This window comes from Pseudorasbora parva, chromosome 17 (assembly GCF_024679245.1).
Source record: "Pseudorasbora parva isolate DD20220531a chromosome 17, ASM2467924v1, whole genome shotgun sequence".
Lineage (NCBI taxonomy): Eukaryota > Metazoa > Chordata > Actinopteri > Cypriniformes > Gobionidae > Pseudorasbora > Pseudorasbora parva.
This window is the reverse complement of record NC_090188.1, coordinates 10,353,161-10,366,147: the sequence shown is the minus strand read 5'-3', so window position 1 is coordinate 10,366,147 and position 12,987 is coordinate 10,353,161. Positions and strand designations below refer to the sequence as shown.

General features: G+C 36.8%; 1 protein-coding gene across 25 annotated transcripts in view; it reads right to left on the bottom strand.

The window, feature by feature from the left end:
* kcnma1a (potassium large conductance calcium-activated channel, subfamily M, alpha member 1a) overlaps positions 1 to 12,987 on the bottom strand; it is a 235,492-nt gene that overhangs the window by 69,075 nt on the left and 153,430 nt on the right. For all 25 annotated transcript variants that reach the window (XM_067422357.1, XM_067422366.1, XM_067422361.1 and 22 more), the window contains exons 6-9: positions 9,974 to 10,049; positions 8,949 to 9,024; positions 8,365 to 8,535; positions 5,979 to 6,070 (exon numbers count right to left, since the gene is read on the bottom strand). In XM_067422357.1, the coding sequence (XP_067278458.1) occupies positions 5,979 to 6,070; positions 8,365 to 8,535; positions 8,949 to 9,024; positions 9,974 to 10,049 (415 nt within the window). The remainder of the gene's footprint in view (positions 1 to 5,978; positions 6,071 to 8,364; positions 8,536 to 8,948; positions 9,025 to 9,973; positions 10,050 to 12,987) is intronic.

Genomic DNA, 12,987 nt, shown 5'->3' with positions numbered 1-12,987 from the left:
CTAATGTCATTATGGGCTGTCAAAACTATTTTTGTGCTTGCGTTAAAGTGCACTCAGTAATACATACACTTTACAGTTCAAAAGTATAATGAATTGTCTATTTAAAATAATTTTAATAATACAATTAATAAAAGAATCCTGACTGCATCACGTTTTCCACAAAATATTAAGCAACTGTTTTCAACATTGGTAATAACAAGAAATGTTTCTTGAGCACCAAATCAGCATATTAGAATGAATTGCTGTTGAAAATGTTGCTTTGCCATCTCAGGAATAAATTATGTTTTAAAATATATAAAAACAGAAAACAATTATTTCAAATTGTAATAATATTTAACAATTTTGGCATATATATTGGTGTTCAACTGATCAGATATAATTCTGAAAGAATAAGAATAAGAGTGCTTTATTAAATGTACGTTCTTTATAATATAGTAGATTTTATCTGAGGTCAGTTCTTTTTTTGTTTGTTTTTAAAGAATAGCAAGACAGTAATAAAGATAGATATTCAACTAGTCATGTAATCTGACTAAACTAGTTATGACAAGAGTCTTCATGTATGTTACTGAGTGCATTTTTAAAGACCTACATTAGCACTTTTTATCTTTTTTTCCTTCTAGGCAATCTTTTCACAATATTAAACTTCCTTATGATTGTATAGCCACAATATTGTTCACAAAAAATGAAAGTTTAAGATTAAATTAAAGTTTTTTTTTTAAAATCACTGATTACAAGTAACATTAGTAAATCACCATGAAAAAACACCAGATCATTTTAACAAGAAACCAATTGTACATTTAAAATATAAAATGTTTAAGAAAATTAAATACTACTGTAAAAAACTATCTATAATATCTACACACTTAAGATGTCTTCAACTTAAAATACACACACTAAACTAACAACACTACACTGTGAACAACACACAGTGAAGAGAACACTTGGGTTACAACACAGTTACGCACGATAAGGTGAAATAAAAAATGCGCACAAACAGAGCAAGCAAACGCAGAAGGGCAGTTACCCAGCATGCACTGTGAAACATGCCAGATAAAAATGAAAATAAAATAAATCAATAAAAGCACCAAAAACATGGAAATCATAACCAAAATCTGAGGAAAATTAAAAACAAACAAGCTCGAACATCAGCGTCAGCAGCGAAACCATTGATACTGCTCTAATCCTTAAACTGATCAATCATTTTAGAGCCGAATGCAAAGTCTGTTTCCGCGCTCGACTTTTATAAATCAACAACGTTTTAGAGACAGATAGCTGTGAGGAGAATGTCACCTGTAGAAAGCGGTGAATGCCTGCCCTTCTCTTTAAACCAAGAGAGAACAGAGCTTGAGATGCACCACATGTGCAGTCCATATGGAGCCAGGCCTCCAGCATCATTATGACTTGATGCAGGGGAACAATAATGAATTTAATTTGGCAACTCTTTAGCCAGTAACACCTCTTTACACTACTGTAATTATTCAAAAACACTTCATTATGTCATTTCTGACTGCAATTTCCCTGCACATGCTGTAAGGCTGGATATCGCTCAGTGATAATCAAATATTCAACACTGGGCCTATACTGAAGCCTACATTGTTTGACCTGTAATCTAAATGGGGTGGGAGTTATCATTTATTGTTACACATCATAAGAGTGGATGTTTTTTTCACAGTGTTTGCTTAGACTACCAGCTTTTTCATTAATTAAACTGGAAACATGACTGTACAAATAAATACGAACCAATGCAAAGTGTCCTGGCCAGTCAGTGTAGTTTGTGATGGGAACAAATGTTTACATATGAATTCTAAGTTAAACTACATTTCTGGGACCCATCAACTCGTGGTTTTCAGGAAAATTGGTTTCCCAGTTTCCCAAACTATTTTCCCAAGGGTAAAAATACAATCTAGGCTTTACAGCGATACCAAATATTTAGGGTTTTGGCCATGGCAAAAATGGCTGGCATTACAATTCAAAACACATCGAAGGCATAAGGAGCATTAGGTTTATTTTTTGTGTGTCTATTTACAACAAGTCCAAATGCACCATTCTACCTTTTTAAAATATTACAATACACTGATGTACAAATATTACCTGCCACTATCTCAGTATAAATAGCATCTAATGGATCTTTATACAGTGCAAAACAGCAATTTGCTTTATTTTGTTACTATCACTCTTAAGAGGACATGGTTGGGGACACCCATTTTTGTTCATATATTTTTTGTGTGTGTAATGATTCAGAAATTTAACATTATATAAACAAATAATTCTGTTACATTTTAAAACATATTTGAGAACATAAATGGATAGTTCACCTAAAATCTCATCATTGTTAGTGTTGGTTTAATATTATTTATATATACTAATATTTGCATATTTTATTTCAGTTTTAGTTTCTATATATGTATTTAAATAAATTATTGCCAGTTAGCAGTTAGTTGTAATATTATAAATAATTTTTGCTTTATTTTAATGAATGAAAATTATTTTCAATAGTTTCATTAACAAAAAACAACACTGACACAACTTTCTTCTGCGTGACACAAAAGTGATTGCCACTGAAATCAAAACAACATTGGACCCCAAAGGACTTTCATTTTGATATTTATTACCCATTGTCTTCTTTTTGTGCTCCACAAAAGGAAGAAATTTGGAATGACGTGAGTTTCAAACGAAAAGTAAATTATGACATTTTATCCTTTTAAGAAAAACATTGATTTCATCCCCCCCCCCCCAAAAAATTTTTTTTTTTTTTTTTTTGTCATATGTTTAGCATACTTTTTTTCTGGGTCCCAGGAGGTTATACATAAATACAAAATTCTGTTAAACCTCAGCCTTATAACTAGCAGAAGAATGTTCAATGCAGTAAGCTGTCCAACATCACAGACTATACATCAGACTGTCAGCTATGCATGGACAGTTCCTCTAGACACCTAAGCAGAAGTCAGGAAACCAGATGACTGAACCTGCATTGATCTCACTCCTTTTAATGCGTTATGAGAGCCATATCAGTAATGGCATTTCTATATGCCATTTCACCTCTTTTCAACTCTTACTCCTTGCTTGCTCATGCCAACAAAGACCTGCTCTGCTGGGGCAAGCGGTGCCGGCTCCACATACTTGGTGTGGCTTCGATTCTGGAGAGAAGCTCAGAGGCGGCGCATGAGCTCAGAGTTCATTCAGGGTTTATTTCAGTTTCAGCAGCACTCTAATGGAAACCACAGAGACCCTGGCCTGATCCAACAGAACACTGCTCTATATTACAGTCATAGATAGATCCAGATCTATGTTCCCATTCTGATGGATAAACACGCGCTGACATAAACAGCCATCACGAACCTGGCAATGGCACGATTTCAACAGCAGAGATTACACTTCAAACTACTGCTAGGCTTATTACTCCATGACTGCAGTCAGGGCTCAAGGAAAAAAAACTGTAATTACTAAAGAGCTATTGGCCTCTCAATGGAAACATTTAAGCAAAAGCAAAATTACTTTAGTAGTTGACAAATTACAAAATCACTAAATAAAGATATTTCACTTTAGTTCACTGAATGCACACCATATTTAGTTTTTAGCAAAAGTCATGTGCTGTGTTAAATGGACCCTAGTATATAGACCATGGTTATGATTTAATACACTACTGTTTAAAAGTTTTGGGTCAGTAAGATTTTTTTTAAAAATGAATTTGTTTCACAAGTCATTTACCAAGGTGCTTACCAAGGCTATACTTATTTGATCAAAAATACAGTTAAATCAGTGTGATATGAATTATTTGATATTACAATTTGAAATAACAATTGTATACATTTTTAAATGTAATTTATTGCTGTGATGGCAAACCTGAATTTTCAGCATCATTGCTCCAGTCTTCAGTCACTTTCATAAATCATTCTAATATGCTTATCTAGTGCTCAAGAAACATTTCTTAATATTATCAATTTTGTTTTAGGATTCTTTGATTAACAAAAAGTTCAAAAGAACAGCATTTTTTGAAATATCTAGAAGTGTTTTTAATCAATAAAATGCATCTTTGCTGAATAAAAGTATGAAAAACATTTTTAACTAACAGACCCCAAACTTTTTAACTGTAGTGTATATAAATTGATGTTGTGATTCAAGTAATTTATCCATCACAAACCAAATTGATCATAAATATAGTTTAAGAATATTTCTGTTTGGGAATTAAACAACCATATCAACTAGTCTTTACTCTCAAAGTTATGTCACCCTTGATCTTTAAGTCTATCTAAAATGCTAACCTTAACATTAGTATAATCAGTGTTTATGCAACATTTATGCAGCCTCCAACGCTTATTCATAAAACGCTTCATTTATTTAAAAAAGGTGCTTGGACTGTTGTGCGTTTATGCAGAATTACACTCTAAGCGTATGTATTTTGCACCAGTCCGAGGTTGTCGGAAATGTGCTGACAGTGGAAATAAATATCTCGACACATTTATTTTGAGGTGTCGTGATGTGTCCGTTCATGAGCACACAGTCCCATGCATATTTAAACAATAAGGCGAAGCCTGGTGCCTGTCTTTCTGCTTGGCCAGAGAGCTGGAGCCTACTGTAATTGTAACCAGATGCATGCATAGCCAGAGAGAAAGAAAGTGAGAGAAAGAGAGAGGCTCAGCTCTTTTGACAAGGCCTTCTCTCAACACCAGACAGCGAATCCAAACGTGGGGCCGAGGCCAAACATAACATTTCATCAATCTTGTTTCACTGACAGCGAAACGGCATCAAACAAAGGGGCTCCTAATGGCTTTCTCCCGGCTTAGTATTTGCCCTCAAATTCAGATGATGAAAGCCGGACGTGACCGTGGGCCTGTTTCACGCTGCGAAATGGGTTGGGAAATAGCGCGCACGCGAGAGCGAGAGCGAGAGAGAGAGAGAGAGAGAGAGAGAGAGAGAGAGAGAGAGAGAGAGAGAGAGAGAGAGAGAGAGAGAGAGAGAGGCGAGCTCTGGAACTTAGACGCGAGCATTTGGGAGAATCGCTGTGCTGATGACAGGGCCGTGTTTGAGCCAGAAAACGAGTGGGGTGGGGTTTCAAAATATCCACATTCACATTCAGGGGTCATCTTTGAAAAGGAAAAGAAAAACCGGGACATGGTAAAAGTACCAAGCGGGGCAAAAAAGCAAGCCAATTGCAATGGAGCAGCTCCAGTGCGAGAGCTGAGGCATCCAAGCATTCAGGGTGTGCGCTGACTGAAGATCAGGGCCAGAGTCATGTCACACAAAGATGAGGTAAAGGGCCAGCAGTGACGCACAGCCAGAGAGGCTTTTCTCACTGTATGCATGCACAACCAACCAACCAAAAAAACAAACAAACAAAAAAATCCATTCACAGAGAGCATGCGAGAGATGGATCAAGCATGACAAGCAGAACTCAAAGAAAAGCAAATTGAAACAAACAAGACAATGATGAAACTAAGTAAACAGCGTCTTTTATCTGAGCATCACAAAACTAGTCCTTTGAGCTAGTGATTTCTTTATCATTCTTTGTGCTCATTTCTATTACAAATACGAAACAAACACCGATTCTACGGCTGAACAAAACGGATGGAAAACCAACAGCAGTCACTGTAATGAAATTAAAATGCAGCAGATGTGTTCATGGAAAAGAAGCCACAGACACAGAGCAAAGGGCATGGACATGTGGCTTCGATGGCCAAGGTCTCCAGTCACAGTGTGACATTCATTTGTCCTATCATTTTTGTCTGCACTAACCCCCTCTATATCTGAGACGGGGGAGTGTGAGTCACACAACCACACCTGGTTCTGGATTTTGACTTACTTTCTGCCTCGTGTCGAGTTATAACTCCCTCCGTATTTCTTCCGATTAAGGATGAGAGCAGCAATTTCTGGCACGTAGCGAGCAAACATGGCCTACATGCATGAAACAGAAAAAGAAAAGGGCATGCAAAGAGGGGTTCTGCTGTGACCGAGGCCACAGAGGCACCTGGAATACTTACTTTCTGCCATTTACCGCACTATAGGAACCACCATATTTCTTGCGGTTTCCTATTAACTCTATGATTTCAGGGACGTAGCTGGCAAACATGGCCTAAGGAGAAGATAGGAGACAGAAGCAGAGGCTAAAAAAGAGAGCGGAGAGACCCGTCTGAGTCTGGATTTATATCTCCCAACCTCTGAGGTGCTGAATTTGATAGGGACACGTGTTTTGACGGGAAAAAAACGGTGTAACGTGGTAAAATGTCATTATAATTTTTCATTAAAACAATTTTAAAAAACGTCCATTGTGTTTGTGAAAAGATCTGAAAGGATCTTGTTTGTTTTTTTTAATTGAGGAGAAAACTTTGGAGACACTCCACTGTTTTGGAGACAAAGAAAAAAGTTTTTTTTTTTTTTTTTTTTTTTTTGGTGCTGTCCATATTTTCTGAGACAGCACAAAATTATCTTGTGAGAAAGAAGAAAAAAAACCTACATGCCATGTTTTGTCCAACAAACACTATTGCAGTGGCAAGTGTATTTGAATAGTCCAGCCTGATCGCCCACAGCTGCAAAACACATTAAGACTCATTAGTGTGCTTTAAATGAGCTGGATGCGCTTTGCAAGATTGCAGCCTTGACAAAGTTCTGTGTTATCTCCACGCAGCATGTTACTGGGGATCTTAATCCCCGTGTTGTCAGCCTGACCTTCCGAAGAGAGTTGTGAGCGGTTCTTCGCCTCTCTCTGGGGCCCTAATGAATTATGACATCTGCTTGATCAGATCTGACGGTTTACAACATTTCCATACTGAAGTCATTAATTGAACACCTGATATAAAGCAGAGCAATGATTATTTCCAGTCCTCCTCAAAAACAAAAAGAAATAGCAGATTGCTATGGAAACTTCTGGACAGCTGGAACTTTCTGTCCAGTGATAGAAATGAAGCGCATCTGTCCTGCGTTATGTCTATATGAATTTCACATGAGAGTTTCTGAATGCCTGTGGATGATCTATACCCTGATCTTGAGTCTGTTAACCGTCTAGACCCTAAGGCTGGACAAAATATTTTTGAATTTGTATAATCTCCATTAATCTTTTCTTTTAAACTGCTCAAAATGGCTGTAAACGGTAATTCTTAGTTATTTTTAACAGCTATTTCTATGTGATCTGACCCATTATTTTCACTAGTGCAACAAAATATACTCATGTCAACATTTTTTAAATAAGATACTATAAAATACTATATAGTGAAAGTTGTATTATTTTATACAAATAATACAAGTAATTACAATAATAATAAAAATCCATTATGTATATTATTCTGTTAATTTGCAGTTTTCAAACAATTTGTCCTTTTTAGTCGTTGTTCCATTAATAATTTTCTCATTAATAATAATAATAATAGTAGTAATAATAATAAATTATTATTATTATTATTATTATTATTATTATTATTATTATTATTATTATTATTATTAACAATAATAATAATGATATTAATAATTATTATTATTAATAATAATTATTATTATTATTATTATTATTATTATTATTATTATTATTATTATTATTATTATTATTATTCACACACACACAAGGTACAGGCCTAACTGAATAATATTCTTTATTATATATTTATATATCTTTTTTATTTATTCATACTTTTTCAAACTAAACTTATGAAGTGTAGTATTGCGCTTTGAAACTTTAAACCGATCAAATGTACAGAAAATATCTAATTAAATCTACTACTTCCTGTCACATATTTGCTGTTCTATAAAAAGTTTTATTAAAAACATCCTGAAAAACATACAAATCTTGCTTTTATCTGTATTATTGCTATGTATATTTTTCACCATCTTGCTCTGGTGTAAATACACTCTTTGAGTGTTTGTGGCTGCTGTTGCTATGGAGACGCTCAAGCAGGACTATGGGCCATCCGCCTGCCACTGTGTTTGTTGGAATTCGGGGAGGGAAACAGAAGGATGGGATCTCCTGAAACCGCAAAACTGTTTTAAGAGAATAGCAACAACATTATCGTCAAAATACATTCTTTAAAGACTGTTTTAAATGTAGTAAACATGAGTGGTAGTGTCATACAGTATCTACAAGAATTGACACAATACATGTACATTTCATCTTAACTTAGGTTGTAATGTTAAAACAAGGTAATGGATTTTGAAGGCAGGGGTGCAAACGTTACAAAGACAGTGGACGTATACAATATGGTAAAAACAGCGTTATAATTTGGGCCATTATGAAGACTGTGGAAAGACGACAGTTATGAGAGTCATATCATGGGAGTTGTCTTATTTTACATGGTAGTTGGAGCAAGGCGTTTGCATGGGATAGGGGAAGGGGTGCAGGAGGGGTGCATAGAGTGCCAACAAGAGGAAAAGCGTTTTTACCAGACCACCAAGAATGAAGAAGACCATGAAAAGGCGTCCAAGAGTGGTTCTTGCATAGACGTCTCCATATCCCACAGTGGACATAGTGACCATTAATAAGTACACACATTCCCAATATGAGAGCGGTTGAGAGTTTTGAAAGTTTTCCCATGGATCCCCTGAGTTTTCCACCTGCAGTGGAGAGGAGAGCGAAGAGAAGAATTACTGACGGATTGATATACGATCCTCTACAGCCATCTATTGTCCATAGAGAAAATCACAAAAATAAATTGTGAAAGGAACCAAACTGAGGATTTAGTGGCGATCAGAGTCTCTGCTGCCATCTAGTGGCACAGATGTCCTCTGGCACATCCTGATAAAAACTAAAAAATAGAAATAAATAAAAAAACAAGAAAAAAGAACAACAAAACACCAAACCTTTAGATGAACTACAACACAAACCATATACGGCACAAAGGGACAGACTCGTTTCTGCTCGTTTAGGAACCCTTTCCTCCCACGAATCTGCACGTGCGCTCCTTTCTTTGTCAGGTTCTCCTGGGGCATAGGGAAAGGGGGGGGCGTGTGTGTGTTTTTTCACTCACCAGATGAATGAATCCTGCAGCAGTGAGCCATGTGCTTATGAAGATGGAACACAGGTTCACCAGCTTGATGGAATTACTGTGAGAGACGAGAGTTACATCAAACCTCTCAAAGTGAAACGCATCACACTGACGTACAGATCAGTCAGTCATCTACTGAGCTCAACACACACACGAGCGGGCCGCTTCCAGCCACGCCTTGCCGTAACGCTGCTCACTGGGAGTGAACACACAAGTTATCAGCAAACAAATCAGAAGACAGTGGGATCCCGAGGATGACCAGTGCAAATCTAAAGAGGCGTTCACACTGTTGGTTTCTACTCTACAGTGTGTCGGGGGGCGGACTGCATGCTTGTTCTCTCATTGGTAGTTTTGTGTAAAAACGACCTCCACTTTGTTGTGTCTTAACACTCATATCCTCTCAAATTGCCACTCTCACTAAAAGCGATAGACTTCCGGTCACTGCAAATCGCATTCAATGTGAACGCCTCTTCTTCAGCAGCCAATGAGAGAAAAGCTTGTGGCGGTGGAAATGTAACATCCTGTTGACAGCTGTGTCAGTTCAGTATGATATAACAGAGCAATTTCCCCCGACTGAAAAATGAGATAGCAGCTAAAATAAATGAAACGTCCAGCGGTTTTACAACCACTGAGTTGGGTGCTGACTGCTTTCCCCCCACTACCTTTCTGATTCATTGACATTTTTTTTACGAAATACCACAAGATGTCAGGAGGTGCTCATCTGTCATGTGTGTGACAGCCTGCCCGAGGAGGAATCAATCAGGGGCCTGTCTGCTTCATACTCCTGCATTCATCAGGCTGGATGGCGGCCCTGTTCTCTTACCTACAGCACGCTAAATGTGCGTGCAGTGGGGGATTAACATAAAACATTCAGCGGAGACTTCTGGGTCAGAGTGTGGTAAGTGATGGAAGGGACACCAGAGACCGTACAGACTGTGTGTCGATGCCAGCGAAGTGGAGCTTTTGAAACTGAGTAAGAGAGGTGCGTGATATGTTGTCGGCCTTACCTTGTTTTTAAGATATTCAAAAACTGTAAAATTTCTGAGAACTGTATCAATCTCAAGGCTCTTAGAAACCTCAGACCTGCAAGAAAAGAGAGAAGAGGAAAGAATGGATAAAAAAAAGTTTTATTGTAAAGCAATCTGTATGTTCAGCTTATGGCATGCTAGATTCTACATAGTTTTTTTAAAGACCCCATAATTGGCTTGTCAATAGACCCCTTCAATGTTTGTAAACATCGTAGGTGCGCGCAGAAAGGGGTCAGAAAAACAACGCGATCTACTGTAGTTATAGAGAAAGCGCTAATGTAAAGACAGTCTGCAGCATGCCACAGGTCAAATTGCCACCTAACTATTGAATCAGTCTACAGTTTACAGAAAATATTTTGTTTACTTACCAGGGCCGTTGTCACAATGTTGGCGCTAGCCTGTGGCTAACTACTAACTTTAAATTACCACTTTCTTTTTTTTACTTTGACTTAAGTCAAGTAATGGACCAGCTTAGGTTCACTACAAAGGCCAAGTATTTATAAGGCGCATATAAAACAGAAAATGACTATAAAATTACCAATTTATATTGTTTCTGCAAGATTAGGCTAAATTAATATACAAAAGAATTGTTAGCCAAAAGCATTATTAGTTTTATTGTTATCAACATAGTTCGAGTCTGTGTTTCCCTAAATCATCGTTCGAACGAACATCCATAAACATCATCTCAAACGTGTGTGGTTGCAACTTGAAACGATAGCTCTCGACCTGTGCAGCAGATTGTATTGTTTGCATGACATGTGGACCTTATTTTATCTTGAGCAAAATAAAGCAAGCTGACAATCAGTACGATCATATATTTTATTTTGAATACATACAAATGTCATTTATGTCTTTTAGTTTGTCAATGCACCTTTTTTGAAGAGCGCTTGTGCGTACATTAAGAACGAGCTTAAACAAATCTGGAAATAAATCAAAATAACGGAGGAAAAAAAAGAGAATTAGTCCTCAGATGCCATGTCTATAATTTATAGCAAAAAAATCTAGCATGAATTCGATCTCAAGCTAATTCATTAAAAGCAGTTATTCCTTCACCACCTGCGTGACATTATTAACACACCCCAGCCCGTTATAACTTGCAGCCAAAAATATCGTCGATGTTCTTTAACGGATGAGATCCTGTGGAAATCCTGAAAAACTTGACTGCACAACTGGTGAGATTTTCACAGTTCACGATGCAAGTAGGCATTTTTTTCTTGACGAGAAATTCTCTGGTTAACATACAATTCAATGGGATGGAATGAACTTTATGACCCCGACATGCGCACTGCAAACTGTGAATTTTCCTGTGACGTCACCCGTGAAGGGGTCTATGGCATTGGCATTGGTGTGTTTACAGTTGGGGTGGGACATCTTTTTGGAATTGTTATTATTTTTTTGTACATTTTTTTTAAATCACATGCATGCACTACTAATGATTTATATTAGAGTTACTTGCAAGTAGTTTTAAACCGTACATCTCAATTAACATCTGCTAAAAGTTTTTTTAGAGAAATTTTAGGAAGGTGAGGAGGACTTTAAAGTAACAGTACGATAAGTCACAATAATAATAACCATTTTATGGGTCTTTAAAAATAGTATGTGAAACAACACAAAGTATGCAGTGATGAACATGTCAAACAGCAGTATATTGGTTCAACGATCATTGTCATATTACACACAATCATCACACAAATTTCAATGTTATGTTAAAGGAACACTTCAGCGTTTTTAGAAATAGGGCTTATTCAACTTTCCTACATTTAGATATGTGGGCAGATGCATTTTTGTCTCAGTGCATGCATTGTTTTAGTTTGGCAGGGTCGCCGCTAGCTTAGCTTAACATAATGAATAGAATCCTATGTTGCCAGCTAGCATGTCCCGAGTAAAAGTGATCCAAGAAAAAAAATCCACCTAATTACTTCGTGACCTGCGTATTCACAACGAGTATAAATAGTGATGTAGATTAAGACTAGGCGATTTCCAGGCAGATATTGACTTGGGGCTATATTATGGGGAAGCACAGGCGAAGCACTGCTACTTTAGGTGCAGAGATATCACGCAACACATTGCAAACACTTAACAGCCAGAGGATGTGAGGATGAGAGCCGTGATATCTCTGCGCCCATAATATAATCCCAAGTCAATACCTGCCTTGAAAATCGCCTAGTCTTAATCTGCATCGCTATACTCGTGAATACGCAGGTCCATTTAGTCCATTTAATATTTCTTGAAAGGGAAGGTCCAGCACATTGCATTGTGAGTTACAATAATCCATGCAGTGTTCTAAGAAAATTCAGGCAAATATAGTAGTATGTTCAGACATTTTATGCATAGTGTGCAAATACTGTTTACCATTCTTAACAAACAAATGTGCCATTCTAAACATCTCATATTTTAAAATCCCCAACAAAGTTTAGACATCTTATCAAAACATGTCCGGTACACATTGCTATGATGTATACTTTAATGAGATTTGTAGCGAAATTATATTTTGTATTTCTTTAAATGTTATTAAAACATTTTTAGGGCCTGGACTTTAACGCGTTAATTAAGATTAATTAATTACAGGACTTTAACGTGTTAATTAATTATGCAAAAAAATAAATAACAATTTTAACCACACTTATTTTTGCAACGTTTTTTTTGCAACGTTTTTCAATGAATGAGTTTCGACGGACCGATTATACTGGAACACCAACTAGCGTTCATGAGTCACGACGACAACTAACCATAGTGAACATGAACGAAGAAGCTGATGAGACCGCTTTGCTTGGCCCCCATGGATGGTAAAATTTTGTTTTAAAAAACGAAAGGATGGAAGGTCGACAAGAGCATGGTTGTGTGCAAGCTATACAACAAGTAATTTGCGTATCACCGCAGCACATCGAGCCTCAAATATCACAAATATGCTTTTGCTACACTTAATGGCAAACATTGCACTGGTCTGCTGGACTGAAATAAATAAACAATATTTTGTTGATTAAGTTTATGTA